The sequence below is a fragment of the Engystomops pustulosus genome, chromosome 6, assembly GCF_040894005.1.
Source record: "Engystomops pustulosus chromosome 6, aEngPut4.maternal, whole genome shotgun sequence".
In the NCBI taxonomy this organism is placed as follows: domain Eukaryota; kingdom Metazoa; phylum Chordata; class Amphibia; order Anura; family Leptodactylidae; genus Engystomops; species Engystomops pustulosus.
In genome coordinates this window covers 78,630,756-78,645,866 of record NC_092416.1, presented here as the reverse complement: position 1 = coordinate 78,645,866, position 15,111 = coordinate 78,630,756, and the positions used below count along the sequence as shown (strand labels likewise).

The 15,111-nt window shown below is 43.9% G+C and overlaps 1 protein-coding gene across 7 annotated transcripts in view; it reads left to right on the top strand.

Moving 5' to 3' along the window:
* Positions 1-15,111, top strand: part of ARHGAP32 (Rho GTPase activating protein 32) — a 160,173-nt gene that overhangs the window by 58,280 nt on the left and 86,782 nt on the right. For 4 of the 7 annotated variants that reach the window (XM_072156698.1, XM_072156697.1, XM_072156696.1 and 1 more), the window contains exon 1: positions 12,860-13,191. The exons of 2 other annotated variants lie outside the window; for them this stretch is intronic. In XM_072156698.1, the coding sequence (XP_072012799.1) occupies positions 13,064-13,191 (128 nt within the window). In that variant the 5' untranslated portion in view covers positions 12,860-13,063. Of the gene's footprint in view, positions 1-12,859; positions 13,192-15,111 lie in introns of those variants that run through there. One more of the 7 variants, XM_072156702.1, reaches the window with a different exon arrangement.

Genomic DNA, 15,111 nt, shown 5'->3' with positions numbered 1-15,111 from the left:
AAGATACTTTGTTTACCTGCTGACAAAATACATTTCATGTCTTCTCACCGGAGTACGGGAATAAACATACAAGAAACAGCAAAGAGCAGCTCAGGACTTATCATTATCAATAGGGCTGAAATCCAAAGACCTATCTCTGTGTTTGTTTCACCTTGATTACTTGTTATCCCTAAATATATTTAGATCCCTCAGAGGGATCTACATGGTTGTCTTATTATGCATGGAAGATTTTGAAATCTCCTTGTAGAAGAAATCAGCCGTAGGTAAGAGAGATGATATCAAATGAATGACTATTAATATAAAAATGACACTACCAGTAGCAGCTATACTCTGCAGATTGTAATAGCAGGCCATAGTACAAAGCATCTGTGCTGTTATCCTGAAATAGGAGTTGAGTGACAGAAATTGCAGTCCCAGTCGTAGTTCTAAGCATCTGTTCTATAATTCTACAAGTGCCATATGTCAGTAATACTCTGGAGATTTCCAGCAATGTCATAGTACCAGGACACTGTTCTATAATTCTCACATAGGAGCCATGTGGCAGCAATACTCTGCAGATCTCCAGTACTGGCCATAGTACAAAGCTTTTCTTGTAAGATCCTGGTAAAAGGGATTGATGGCGTATTGCTGTCATGGGGTCACTAGTGCAGAACAGTTTTTGCAGCTGCCAATAGTCGGGGTGCCACAGACAGTGGACCTAAATAAAAGTATGACTGCAGTCACTGCCACTATGTCTAAGAAGAGAATAATTAATAATAAGCATCACAATGTTTCTGATAAAACCATTGAGGTTCATCAGTCATTTATCTAATCCAAGGGAACTGCGCTATCCAATCTATTGGCGATTTATAGTTATGTGGAAAAAGATTTGGTGTAACATCCAGAATTGTATTAACCCGGAAAATATTATCATTGTTTTCATACTGCACCTTCAATAGTATAAATTTAAAGGGAACCTGTCACCATGGACCTTATTTTCACTAAAGACAGGTTACATAAGCCCAATACAGCTGGGATTGCAAACAGGGGTGTACCAAGCCTGTCTGCTGCCTGAGGCGAGCCATAGAGAGACGCCCCCCCCCGCCCATATATGTAATATTTCAGGGAGTGTCAGGACCAGATCCATCATATTGGTTTGGTGTGAAAATAAAGCAATGCAAAAATGCATACAGAGTACCGCCCTGTAGTATTTAATGCATACAGCATGCCGCCATGTAGTATAAAATGCATACAGCATACCACCATGTAGTATAAAATGCATACAGCATACCGCCATGTAGTATTAAATGCATAGAGCGTACCACCATGTAGTATAAAATGCATACAAAATATTGCCATGTGGTATAAAATACATACAGCGTCCCCCCATGTAGTATAAAATGCATACAGCATCCCCCCCCCATGTAGTATAAAATACATACATCATATTGCTATGTAGTGTAAAATGCATACAGCGTATACGGCATGTAGTAAAAAATACATACAGAATATTGCCATGTAGTGTAAAATACATACAGCATACCACCATGTAGTATAAAATGTATACAGCATATCGCCATGTAGTATAACATGCATACAGAATATCGCCATGTACTATATAATGCATACAGCATATCGCCATGTAGTATAAAATGAATACAGAATATCGCCATGTGGTATATAATGCATACAGAATATTGCCATATGGTATAAAATGCATACAGCATATTGCCATGTAGTATAACATGCATACAGAATATCGCCATGTACTATATAATGCATACAGCATATCGCCATGTAGTATAACATGCATACAGAATATCGCCATGTACTATATAATGCATACAGCATATCGCCATGTAGTATATAATGCATACAGCATATCGCCATGTAGTATAAAATACATACAGCATATCGCCACATAGTATAAAATGCATGTAGCGTATCGCCATGTAGAATAAACCGCATACAACGTGCCACCATGTAGTATAAAATGCATACGGAATACATATATACACATATAAACACGTACATATACACATACACATCACATACATATACACATACAAATCACATACATATACACATTACATACACAAATCACATACATGTACACAAACATATACACATACATATATACATTACATACACAAATCACATACATGTACACAAACATATACACATACATATATACATTACATACACACATGACATACATATACACATACATATACACATACATATATACATTACATACACACATGACATACATATACACATACATATACACATACATATACACATATACACACATCACATACATATACACATACATATACACATATACACACATACATAGACACATCACATACATATACATATATATATATATATATATATATATATATATACATTACATACACACATCACATACATATAAACATACATATACACATATACACACATACATAGACACATCACATACATTTACACACATATATATATACATTACATACATACATCACATACATATAAACAGATAAACTTACTTTATTTTCTTTTATTTTCCAGGAAGGTTCTCCAGGAGCGGGGGAGGGGGGGCTTGGTTGTACAAGGGGGGGGGGGATCCGAGCGGAGGAGGGGGGGAGCGGAGCGGAGGAGGCCGGGAGCGGAGCAGAGTGGAGGAGAGGGGGAGGACTGAGCGGAGGAGGGGGGAGGACGGAGCGGAGCATAGCGGAGGAAGCGGAGATGAAAGGGACAGAAGGAGCGGAGCAGAGTGGAGGAGAAGGGGGAGCCGAGCGGAGGAGCAGAGCGGAGGAGGCCGGGAGCGGAGCAGAGTGGAGGAGAGGGGGAGGACGGAGCGGAGGAGGTGGGGAGGACGGAGCGGAGCATAGCGGAGGAAGCGGAGATGAAAGGGACAGAAGGAGCGGAGCAGAGTGGAGGAGAAGGGGGAGCGGAGTGGAGGAGAAGGGGGAGCGGAGCGGAGGAGGGGGGGAGCGGAGCAGAGTGGAGGAGAGGGGGAGGACGGAGCGGAGGAGGTGGGGAGGACGGAGCGGAGCATAGCGGAGGAAGCGGAGATGAAAGGGACAGAAGGAGCGGAGCAGAGTGGAGGAGAAGGGGGAGCCGAGCGGAGGAGGGGGAGAGCGGATATGAACGGGACAGAGGGAGCGGAACGCAGCAGAGTGGAGGAAGCGGAGATGAAAGGGGCAGAAGGAGCGGAGCAGAGTGGAGGAGAGGGGGGCGGAGCAGAGGAGGGGGAGAGCGGATATGAACGGGACAGAGGGAGCGGAACGGAGCAGAGTGGAGGAGAGGGGGGAGCGGAGCGAAACAGAGCAGAGGGGGTGTCAGCCTGGAATGGTGGTCAGGTGGACGGCAGGACAGGCCGGCGGGCGGCAGCAAGGTCCAGTTGGCGGCAGCACGGGGGGTTCCAGCGGCAGCATAGGCAGACTGGCGGGTGGTAGCATGGACGGCCGGGCGCACAATGCCGCCCCTCGTCCAGCAGGTGGCGCGCCGCCTGAGGCGAGATTCTCAACTCGCCTCATGGCAGGTGCGCCCCTGATTGCAAATATGGCTTTCTGCTTTCTCTAAGCATTTGCATTACAATAAAATTGTGTGTTATAACTTGCCTTGCAGCCTGGCTGAATTCTCTGTGTAGTCCCAGGGGTTGGGCTTTTGTTTGGATGCATTTCAAAAAACAACATGTGACTTGTCTGTGCTGCAGACTGCACAGCTCTTGGCCCCAACATTTCTGTACAGCTCCTCCTTCCTGCTTCCTTACAGAGGTCACAGCCTGCTGAGCATACATCAGTGGGGGAGGAAGAAACTTACAGGAGCACAAAGGTGGGGGCCAAGAGCTGAGCAGTCTGCAACACAGACAAGTCACATGCCGTGTGCTGTGCAGCGGAAGAAAAATTCCAAATGGTGAAAAAACGCATTTGCAACGTTTTGGATTTAAGACTTTCACTGTGCGTCCCAAATGACACGTCTTCTTTATTCTTTGGGTCAGCGCGATCGCGGGGATAACAAATTTGTTTAGGTTTTAGAATGTTTTCATACATTTACAAAAATGAAAACCACCTGTACAAAAAATTTATTTTGGATTTTGCCTTCTGGCGCTAATAACTTTTTCATACTTCAGTGTACGGAGCTGATGTTTTCAATACTACAATTTTTAGGACTGTACAAGCTTTCAAACACTTTTTATAGAATTTTTTATATTTTTCAAAATGGCAAAAAAGCGCCATTTTCGACTTTAGGTTTCCATTTTCCGTTACAGGGTTAAATGTAGTGAAAAAACATTATTATATTGTGATTGGGCATTTTCGGATGTGGCGATACCTAATGGGGCAGATTTATCAAGTGTCTGGAAGTCAGAATATTTCCAGTTGCCCATGGCAACCAATCACAGCTCAGCTTTCATTTAACCAGAGCTCATGAATATTTTAAAGCTGAGCTGTGATTGGTTGTCATGGGCAACTGGAAATATTCTGACTTTCAGACACTTGACAAATCTGCCCCAATGTGTTTATGGTTTTTACTGTTTATTTATATGAATTCTAGGGAAAGGGGGTGATTAGAATTTTTATTTATTTTTTTAAATATAATATTTTTTTACTTTTTTTATTTTTACTATTTTTCAGACACCCTGGGGTATTTTAACCCTAGGTTGTCTGATCGATCCTAACATATACTGGCATGCTAAAGTATGGCAGTATATGGGGATTTTTTTTAAATTTTCAATCTTATTCATTACAATGTGCAAATCGACCAAAGGCCCGAGGCTGTCATGGCAACTGATCGCCGCACCCTGATGACGTCAGGGGTAGCGACTATCTTCACCAAAATGGCAGAGCCCCTGGCGGCCATAGACGGGATAACACCCCTACGATCGGTGTTAGCGGTGTTTGCTGCAATATGCAGCAAAGACTTACCAGCTATGGAGAGGGCTTAGCCCGTGAGCCCTCTCTATGCACCCACACCCGACGAGAAGCTAAAGGAAATAAACCCTTAGAAAAAACCTAGAAATACTCACCTGCGCTCCTCTTGATGTTGATTCCTGCGCTGTCCTCCCCTAGTTTTGACACGCCAGGATCACATAGAGAAGAAAATAATTAGCCGCCTGGAGAGCAGGGAAAAGATGTCTGACACTTTGGGCTGTGTTAAACCGCTGACTAGGATCGTCGTTCCCTGTGACATCATTGGGGAGCGGCATTTGGTTGACATGACAGTCTCGGTTCGAGGCGGTGTCGCTTTTCATTACAATGTGCGATCATACTGTAGTATGGCAGCATATAATAGGATCGATCAGGTTTAAAGTATCCTGGGGAGTCTGAAAAAATAAAAAAAAAATTAATAAAAAAACACTAAAAATTCAAATCACCCCCCTTTCCCTAGAACTGATATAAATAAACAGTAAAAATGTCATATGGGGCGTACAGTGAAATACGTAAAATCCAAGCCCACAAGAGAACAAGGCAAATGGGTTTTTTCACCAATTTCACTGCATTTGGATTTTTTTCCTGCTTCCCAGTACATGGCATGGAATATTAAATACCATCACTATGAAGTGCATTTTGTTTTGCAGAAAACAAGCTCACACACAGCTCTATACATGGGAAAATAAAAAAAAGTTTTTAAAGTGGGGAGTAAAAAATAAATGCAAAAACGAAAAAGGGCTGCGGTGGGAAGGGCTTAAAGGGCCCGAAATATCACAGTGGTATTGAGGGGAAGGGAGGACGTGATGCTTGTAGACCAGGTTACCTGCAATCCGTCATCCACTGTATTCAGGTTAAACAATCCAATGTGCATGAAGTCATCACATTGAAGCTTGCATTTTCATCACATGGTACATTTTCCAGACTGAATACAGCATCTACAAATCTTTAGGCTGTAACAATAACCTTTTTGTTCACTGATGGGGAAACATAGGACTTGAAATTGGTATTTCAAAAGAAACATATTTATCAGGTTAAGCCCTTCAAATCTTGGATGACCAGGGTTCAAGGGAGAGTCTGGGTCAAATGATGAGCCAGGCTGCCCACACACATTGGTATTTCCTCTGATCTTCACTGCATGGAGGAAGAGGAAAAGCAGATTGTGGATAAATATAGAATTTTCTCTGGTGTGACGTGCGCCTGTTGTGCGAGCAGCTCCTGACTGGCAGGCTGTCCTGCTGAGATCTGTCAAAATACGGAGCATGCATTATGCTATTATTTCTTCATTATAATGAACTCTGTATTCTTAAAGGTAGTATGTCTGTGTGCAGAACTAAAGTCTTCTCCTTGTCATACCCTGCTGGACAGAGAAGGAAAGCTCCTGATCTAATGGGCACATGACGATGTGCTTGCCCGGGCCTGACCCTGGATGAGCACATGGCCTGGTGCAGAGGTCTCGACCCCTCCCCTCTTCATATAAACTCAAGTGGCCGCAAGCCTGAAAAAGATGCAGCACGTTGTTTCAACATCCTTTTGCAACGCTGCCGTCTGGCCAGGTCACGGTGCTGTGAGACAAAGTGTACTGACCCAGTGCCATTGGGAAGTGCAGATCATGGCCTCAATAACAGTTGTGTGAATCTAGCCTTATTTTTACTTTTGTCAAGTAGCTTTAGGAGGAGTTACTGTATTTGGTAATGGTAGCATTTAATGTAACATGTAATGAAAAAATTATCAGTGGGTGGAACTAGGGCCAATTCTAGCTTTTTTGCTACCTGAATGGAGAGTTGAAAATGCCCCGCCCCCTCCTTGGCGCACCTGATGATGCTACCTCACACAATAGTAGTCAAATGCACAGACATTAATGACATCTAGTACTTTAAAGGTGTTGATTTGCTCTATTAGGAAGAGGACTTTTTTACGATTTCTCTCGGCCATTTTTTTTATCTCTGCTGAATTTACTGTCAAATTGTCCCTGCAGCACAACTCACAGCGCCCCTAAAAAAACCCAGTCACTTACAGAATAATGGAGCATGTTCCTAAATATATATTATACTCACAACACGACTGAACACACTATTCCCCACATCCTTTATATAGTCCCCTGAATAAATAGTATATACAGCACGCACAATTTATTATATACTCTAGACGCCCAGCTAATTTATATACATACCAGATTTATTTACATACAGTTCCCCTAATTTATTTGTAACAGCCCCCATATACATACTCCCAAATGGCATGACGTGACAAGCAGATCGGTGAACACGGGCGCGCTGTGCTGCGCCACTCTGCCTTTCAATTACATTAGCACCTTAAAGGTGCCGTATAATTGATTTTTCAAATAATGGGGAGTTGCCAGCATTGCCTTGCCTACAAGGTTCCGCAATCTGCTCCCTTAGGTGGGTACTTCATACCACCTCATGGCAGATGTGGCCTTGTGTGGAACAAGAGACAAAGTGTAATTCTGTCATTGATCTTTTGCAATTCTTCTGCATTACATTACATTGTAATTTTACCACTCTTGTGATGGAATACTGCATTGGGTTGAGAGCTTTCAATAGGCTCTCTGCTTCTTTGACATTGAATGGAGCTTCCTTGTGCCAATGTGGGGGCTCTTATCAACAAAGGATCGTTCAGATACAGAAGTTACTATTGATTGTGGCATCTTAAGGGTTAAATGGCTGTGATACATGGTAAGCTAATGAATTTATGAAAATAATGAACCCAATGTTAGAGTAGGAATCCAAAAATAGCGATGTTATACAGAAACCCCATACATCGCAGGACAATCAGTTGCCGGATTATAAATTTGGTGCATCAAATTTGCACCAAAATTTTCACGTTGTTACAACTGAAAAGGGTTTTCCAAACGATAACTAATCACAACCTATTCATAGGAACTTACATTTGCTACATCTTCAGACTTCTGGGTCTAATTTTATTATATTGTGAGTCAGATATGGAGAGGTTACATTTTACACTGATGGGTAGATATACAGACGACGTCACTGGGGCAGCGTAAATGTTATATAAAAAGACTTGAATCAATGAAATCCATCTGTTCAGGAGCCCCTCCCCCAGTGTACAGTTATGATTAAAGAATTCATGACTTTGTATGACAATTTTCTTATATTTTAGCTGTGCCTCGTCACCTATGATTCGGTTTTCGTTGTGTTGCCAGCCCGTTGGGGTTAACAGGAGCCCACACAAATATTGACATTGTCATAGTAACCGGCTCTATGGTGCTGGATTCTTGCCAGGGCTGACGGTTAATAAGACCCTGAATGTGGGTGTCTTGTGCATCAGGATACGATGGATTCACGGATGAATCAGCAGCATCGTATTTCCTGGATAATTTGTGCAGCTGCTTTCACTCGTTCTTCATCTTTTTCGTTTTTTTCTCGCTCATTAAATCAGTTCCAGGTTGCTATGAAAGGCAGAGATATTTTACCCTTCGTGTTACTATAGTGTGTACTGCGTTGGCAGCGGCTGTGACGTGGGCTGGTGCGATGTCACTGTGCACTTGTGTGCCTTCATTAAGGCGCCATTATGTTTCCATGCTGTTATATCTGTACTCGATCAGCGGTGCAAGATTATTATTTTTGCATAGGTTTGGGTATGTGGTGATGCTAGGCAGCTGTACAGTAATTCTATCAGGTGGTTCCCATTATATACATGTGTCTAGACATACACACCAGTCAAATATGAAGAAAATCCCTGATAAAAAAAAGAATCCTCAAGACACCTCTCTTTTGTTATGTTGTGTAGCCCTCATTTTTCAGATATCTCTATCTAGTCAAAGACGGCTCTGGAGTAGGAGGACCTCAACAAACTCTTTATTTTTTAGCTTCTTTGCAGATCGGATTTCTGGAACTATTTTAACAGATTACTTCACATTGTAGTGAAAACATCTCCCAGGTGTCACAGAAGTCTGGGTCCTAGAATAGGCCTCCTCCACACGTGTCTTGACCGGCAAGGGAAGCCAGATGACACATTTTTCCTTTTAAGGAAAATAGATTGGGGGGGGGGGTCTACCAGTACCCATAAGCCAAATTAAAATACACAACTCGCCTAACATCCTTTTTCATCTTTATGCCAGGATCTCCTAAAAAAAAAGACTAATAGAAAGCAACCCAGAGCACAGGGACACGATGTCCCGTGCTCTGGGCTGCTAATTATTCATATGCATAAAGCTCCTGCTGGAAATAGGTTACCAAAAACCCTCTGTCTTTTTCTGAAATATGGAGGGAATAGAGTGTAATGATGGTATCATTACTAGTTGCTTGGTGTCCTATAACACAAATAGTGACACACCTTGTCTTGGAGTTCCACATGTCTTAGGCTGCCTACTGCACCTTGCCGTTCATATAACAATTGGCAGTTACTACAGTTAATTGAGGTAAATTGGCCTGAAAATTAGTCTGTGAAAAATGAAATTTGTACAAAGGAAAACGATGCAGCCTCACCCTACCCTTCTGAGTGCTGGAGCAGAGTAGTGCCCTGTCAGCAATATTAAAGGACATCTGTCACCAGAATGGAAGATTATAAACCAAGCACACATACATGCTGGTGTGTGCCCCCTATGACAGGATATACTCTCCTTTTAATCTTCCTATGCTTTTTTTTAATAAAAAGAAGATAATTTTAAAAACATATTCTTGTAAAATCCAGGACACAAAGAAGATAAAAGAAGAGCAGAGGGAGCACATGCCAGTATGTCAGTGTGCTTGGTTTGCAATTCTTTATCCCCCTTTCCCTTGAGCACATCTAATATATAAAGCTGGATGTATGTGTGTGTATGTATGTCCGCTAAAGGAATCTGTACCGTCCCATTTACAGCGACCCTGCGCTTTACCATATACAGGAGCCATTGTCTGCTGCTGCTGCAGCAGTTGGAAGCTGAGCCGTGATTGGTTGCTTTTCTTCCACAGGTCATTAATAGGAGCTGTAAGCTTTGATTGGTTACTGTAGGCAACGAGTAGAAGACGCATATGTGTGAGGTAAGATGGAGAAAGACAGGGAGAGACAGATAAAATATTTTTATTTCTATTTTATTTTGTTATAGCTAAGAGCAGTTATTTACTATCCCGGGCAATGCCGGGAGCTACAGCTAGTATAAAAATAACAAGTAAATTTAGAATCAGCATCAGCGCATCCCAAAGTGTCCAATCTAAGAAAAAAAAACAATTATTCCCAGCATAAACCCCATAATAAATCCCCCTGAATCAACACTTTTTCACCATTTTGCAACACAAAAATTTTAATGAAAAGTGACCAATAGGTTGTAAATGTCCCAAAAAGAATAAAAAGCCCCCCTATGTCTCTTTAAACTGAAAGATAATATAGCTTGTGGAAAAAGGGAATGAGAAAGAGAAATGCAAAAATGGAAAATTTCCTTATTAGGAAAGGGTTAAAATGAAGATTTCTCTTCATTAAGGTTAAAGGTTTTCTCAAGAAAGGCAGACATTATGATGCAGGGCACTTCACCTGTTATCTTTGTGATGGGCCCTCCATTGTCGTATCAGTTATGTCTTCAGCACTGTATTCTGAAGCTGCCCCCTTTGGCCAATAGAAGGAGCAGTATTCTGGAGCTGCTACAGTCCTGTCACTGAGCCAATGTCCCCAGGAGATGTCATGAGGGGATTGGGATAATCACATAGCAAGGTGACTCTGAGCCGATAATCCAGGGAACTTCACCTTAAAGGGAGGTAGCATTCTGAAAAGTTGACTGCATTGCGAGACATTTAAATCCAGTGGTTGTGCCAAAATCAGTAGTTGCACACTACATGACCTGGCCAAAAGTAGTTGCACCATTTCTATAGTGGGTTTCCCATTGGTAAAAGAGGTCCTGCATTTTCAATACTATAAGGTCTGCTCATGTAGGTTCATTATTCACACATGAGATACCATGCACTGATCGCACATCACTATCAGTAGGAAGCCCTGAAATACCTCGCTAAGGCTGGGTTCTCACATTGCGACAAGTGGCGCGTTGCCAAACACTGCAAGGTACGTTCACACAAGGTTTACTGCAGTTCAGCACTGCTGTTATTTGGGAAGTAGTTATTACAGGTAATGTGCGATGCAAGAACATTTTATTGGTGCAAAGTAGCCAGCAAGTAACTGCAGCACAGCTCCATGCATAACCTACTACTGGGCACCCTGAACCCTGCTGTAGGCTCCTCTTTGCTTCGGCAGATGGGCCATAAAAACCACATTGGAAAGGTACATAATGCAGGCAGTGCAGGATAAGTAGTGCCTGCATATATAAGCATGCATCAAGTGATTTGTGCATTGTGTCAGCTATTTCCTATGGCATGCACCGAATTTAACATTAACTCACCTAATTTTGGGCAGCAGTGTCACTGGCTTCATCCTCTATTTCCTCTCTAGAAGAAAGTGTGCATAGCCTTTAACACTGCACTGATAGATTTGTTTCTTACACTTTAAATTGCGCTAAATTTTTGCTTAATAACTCTCCACTTTTAGGGTCAAGTCAAAAGAAGGCAACAAACGTGCATTGTTTGATTGCGCCTTTTCTTTGAATGGCATTAAAATTTTGTGGCAAAATTATCAATACCCATGGGCCTAGTTTAGTAATATTGGGTACAGAATTTTTTGTTTGCAATAACATAGAACGAACTATGGGAAACGTCTGCCCTAAGTTTGCCCACACTGCAGCAGGGATTTCGGTCCACTCTTCCATACAGATCTGCAGATCTTTCAGGTTTCCAGGTGACACTGAGAAAAAGTGAGTTTAGGTCTAGAGACTACCTAGGTCACTCCTGGACCTCGAAATGCTTCTTACAAAGTTGTTGAGGCGGTGTGTTTCAGGTCATTGTCATGCTGGAAGACCCAGCCACGACCCTTTTACAATGCTCTTTAGGGAAGAAGGCGCAATACACAGCCTCATCCATCTTCCATTCATTATGGTGCAGTTGTACTGTCACCTTTGTATAAAACACCGTCAAGCTATGACGGTTCTATTTTGTTTTCCTCTGACCACATGATCTTCTCCCATGCCTTCTCTGAATCATCCAAAAGGACATTGGTGAACTTAAAATGGGCCTGTAGATGTGCTGGCATGAGTAGGGTAACCTTGTGTGTCCTCCAAGATTTTAATCTATGATGGCATAGTGTGGTACTGTAATCTTTGAAAATGTTGTACCAGTTTGCTTCAGGTCATTGAATTGGTCATCCTTACCCCCACAAGATCTTCCAGGGAGCCCAAGACCAAGGAAGATTGACAGTCAACATGTTTCATTCTTTCTGCCATTTCTGCCAATTGTGCCAACAGTTGTTGGGTCCTCGCCAAGTTGCTTGCCCGTTGTCATGTAACACATCCAAGTCTTGTGCAAGTCTACAGTTTTGTACTTACACAGCTCCATGGTGGAGAGGTTGGAGTGTGATTGAGTGTGACAGAAGTCTTTTATACAGGAAACAAGTTCAAACAGGTGCAATTACTACAGATATTGAGTGCAGAATAGGAGGAGCTTCTTATACAAAAAACTAACAGGTTTGAAAGAGCCAGGATTTTTACTAATTGGTAGGTGATCAAATACTTATTTATTGCAATAAAATGTATCTTCCGTAGCGCCCCGTGTAGAGAGCACTGTGTATGTGCCCCCCTCTGAGTGGTGTGCATCTCCTAACAGCCCCCCATGTGCCAAGCGCAGTGTATACCCCACCTGAGCGCCGGGTGTCCCCCGGAGCCCCCGTGTACCCAGCGCCGGGTGTCCCCCGGAGCCCCCCGTGTACCCAGCGCCGGGTGTCCCCCGGAGCCCCCCGTGTACCCAGCGCCGGGTGTCCCCCGGAGCCCCCCGTGTACCCAGCGCCGGGTGTCCCCCGGAGCCCCCCGTGTACCCAGCGCTGTATCTACCGGCGGGAGGGGCAGTGAAGGAGCAGTCTCTGCCTGCCTGGGCTTGCAGTGTTGTGGGCAGGTATGTGACGAAGGGGCAGAGCCAGGAGAGCGCAGGATCCCCTCTCCGCTGTAGCCGGACGCATGGTGTGCAGCGTGTAATAGGAGAACAATGTGCCCGGCCGTCCTCCCCCCCGCCCTCTGACTCTGCCCTTCCCCGCGCCTCCTCAGCTGAAGCCCAGCGGCGTACACTTACCGAGCGGAGCGGGAGACTACACCTGGATGGTGCATGCAGCATGAGCGGCCTCTGGGGATAGTGGCCGGCAGCATGGAGGGAGGGGCCGGAGCCTTCCTAGCGCTCCCCACAGCCAGCAGGATGGCATCAGGCGGCGGCCAGGATGTGCCGGAGCTGGGGAGGTGAGCACTGGCCGCAGCGGCCCGGGCATTGTGTGCCTGCAGCGCCTGGCACAGGGGATGCCCACCGCGGCTCTGGGGCACGGATATCTCAGGGCCCAGGTGTGGGCATTATTAGGAAGCTGTTCTGTGGTGATCTGTTCATTGGGGTTTCATCCTGTTGTGATGAGGATTATGGTGTCAGACGTGGCTCTAATGACTGTACGTGGTTGTATTGTGCCTCTTACACCATGGTGGCAGTAATGGGGGATGGGATATAACTGTAGGTGAAGTATTGGGGTGCCACCAATGATCAGTTCTGGGTCTTCTACCTGTAAATCTAGGGGTGCCCAGTTGTAGTCTGTTGAGGGCAAGCTAAACTCTGCCTGGAGTGTACAATGCTATGCCCTCTCTGTGTATGGTATGCGGGGAAGACAGCAGGTGCCCTGAGCAGATGATCCCCCATTCCCAGTGTGTGGAGGGGGTAGCTGTTGTAGGGTAGTGACTGTAGCCTCCCTTCTCTTTTGGTCACCCCTGTCTCCTCAGCTAACACTTGTCTGCTATGGGCCTGTGGCATGTAGAATTTCCCTTGTGGCCACAGCCTGATTCCTGCAGGATGTAGTCATTTATTGTGACTAATAGCAGATGAGCCAAGTCTTTAATTAGTGAATCCTAGTAACAATGGTGGCTGCATGTCTGCACATGAGGGAGAAGTGCTGATCATATTCAGTCATGAAACTTATTATATGTTGCATATTGTAGATCACCATTCATCTATGCAAAATGTCTGCCATATCTAGGTCATAATTATACTCTGGTCTGGGAATGACCCGCAGCGCTGCACCATCTAATGTGCGCGGAAAGTTTCCTAATTGAATTAACACCTCTGTGGTATAACATGTCCTCGCTCATAGCACATTATGTCAATTAAACTCATTAATTAGCGGTGAACCACAAATCTCCCACGCCTGTGTTTTCTGTGGTTACCAGGAGATGCCGCCTGTAACCTTCACAGGTTATGGGGTGCTAGAAGACTTAACTATTTTGTAGCTGTTTCTCATTATAAGCATTTAGAATTTGTGACATGAAGAAGCCTAGAAAGCTTGGTGTGCCCAGCCACGTGTTCAGGGACCGTGAAGATGCGATCACTACTAAGAAAGCGTCTGTGGTTCCCAATGTCCTATGGGATGAGCGTTTGTACTTACCTAAAGCAATACCTGAACTAGAGCAGTGGATATCAGGCAGCACGTCCTTAGCAACGCTCCACATTCAAGATTATAGGAGGATTACATTTATGGAAGAATTTGCTTTAAATTACCTAGGGTTGGGGTGAAGCAATGAACCCTTCCTTGCTCCTTTACTTGATGATTATATAGTCATTTCCCTATAGGGGAAAAGAAGTGTTGATGCGAAAAATGACTGGTGCCATTTAGTACCTGCTGTAAAGGCTTGGTATAGCGGTAGAGCCGCAATGTATGTAATAAACCCCAACCTCAGAAGCTGATTTATACAGCTGGATCGTCAGATCCACTAGACGACACATCTATTAACATGCATCATTCATGTACGTAGGCCAAAGTACAAGACCTGCTACTACAGTGGTCCACCAATCAGCGGCAATGATTATCGCCAGTACATTTCCATTTGCATCGAGCAATGTCCGTTTTATAATCTGCTATTTTGTATAAAATTCATTGAGCTGAGAAACTTGGCTGATAAGCAAGACATTGAAGCCATGATGTTTGAATTGCAATGGAGAGGGGCCTGGCCCAATCACATATTCATTTCCACTGAAACACAAGCTATCTGGATCCACTTGCTGCTTGTTAACAATCGCACACGTTTTAGTGGAAATGGGTGTATGATCAGGCCAAGCCTCACTCCCCCAATGCGTTTGAATTGTGGTTCAAAATATAATTCGACTGGCACGAGTGAACGTTGCAT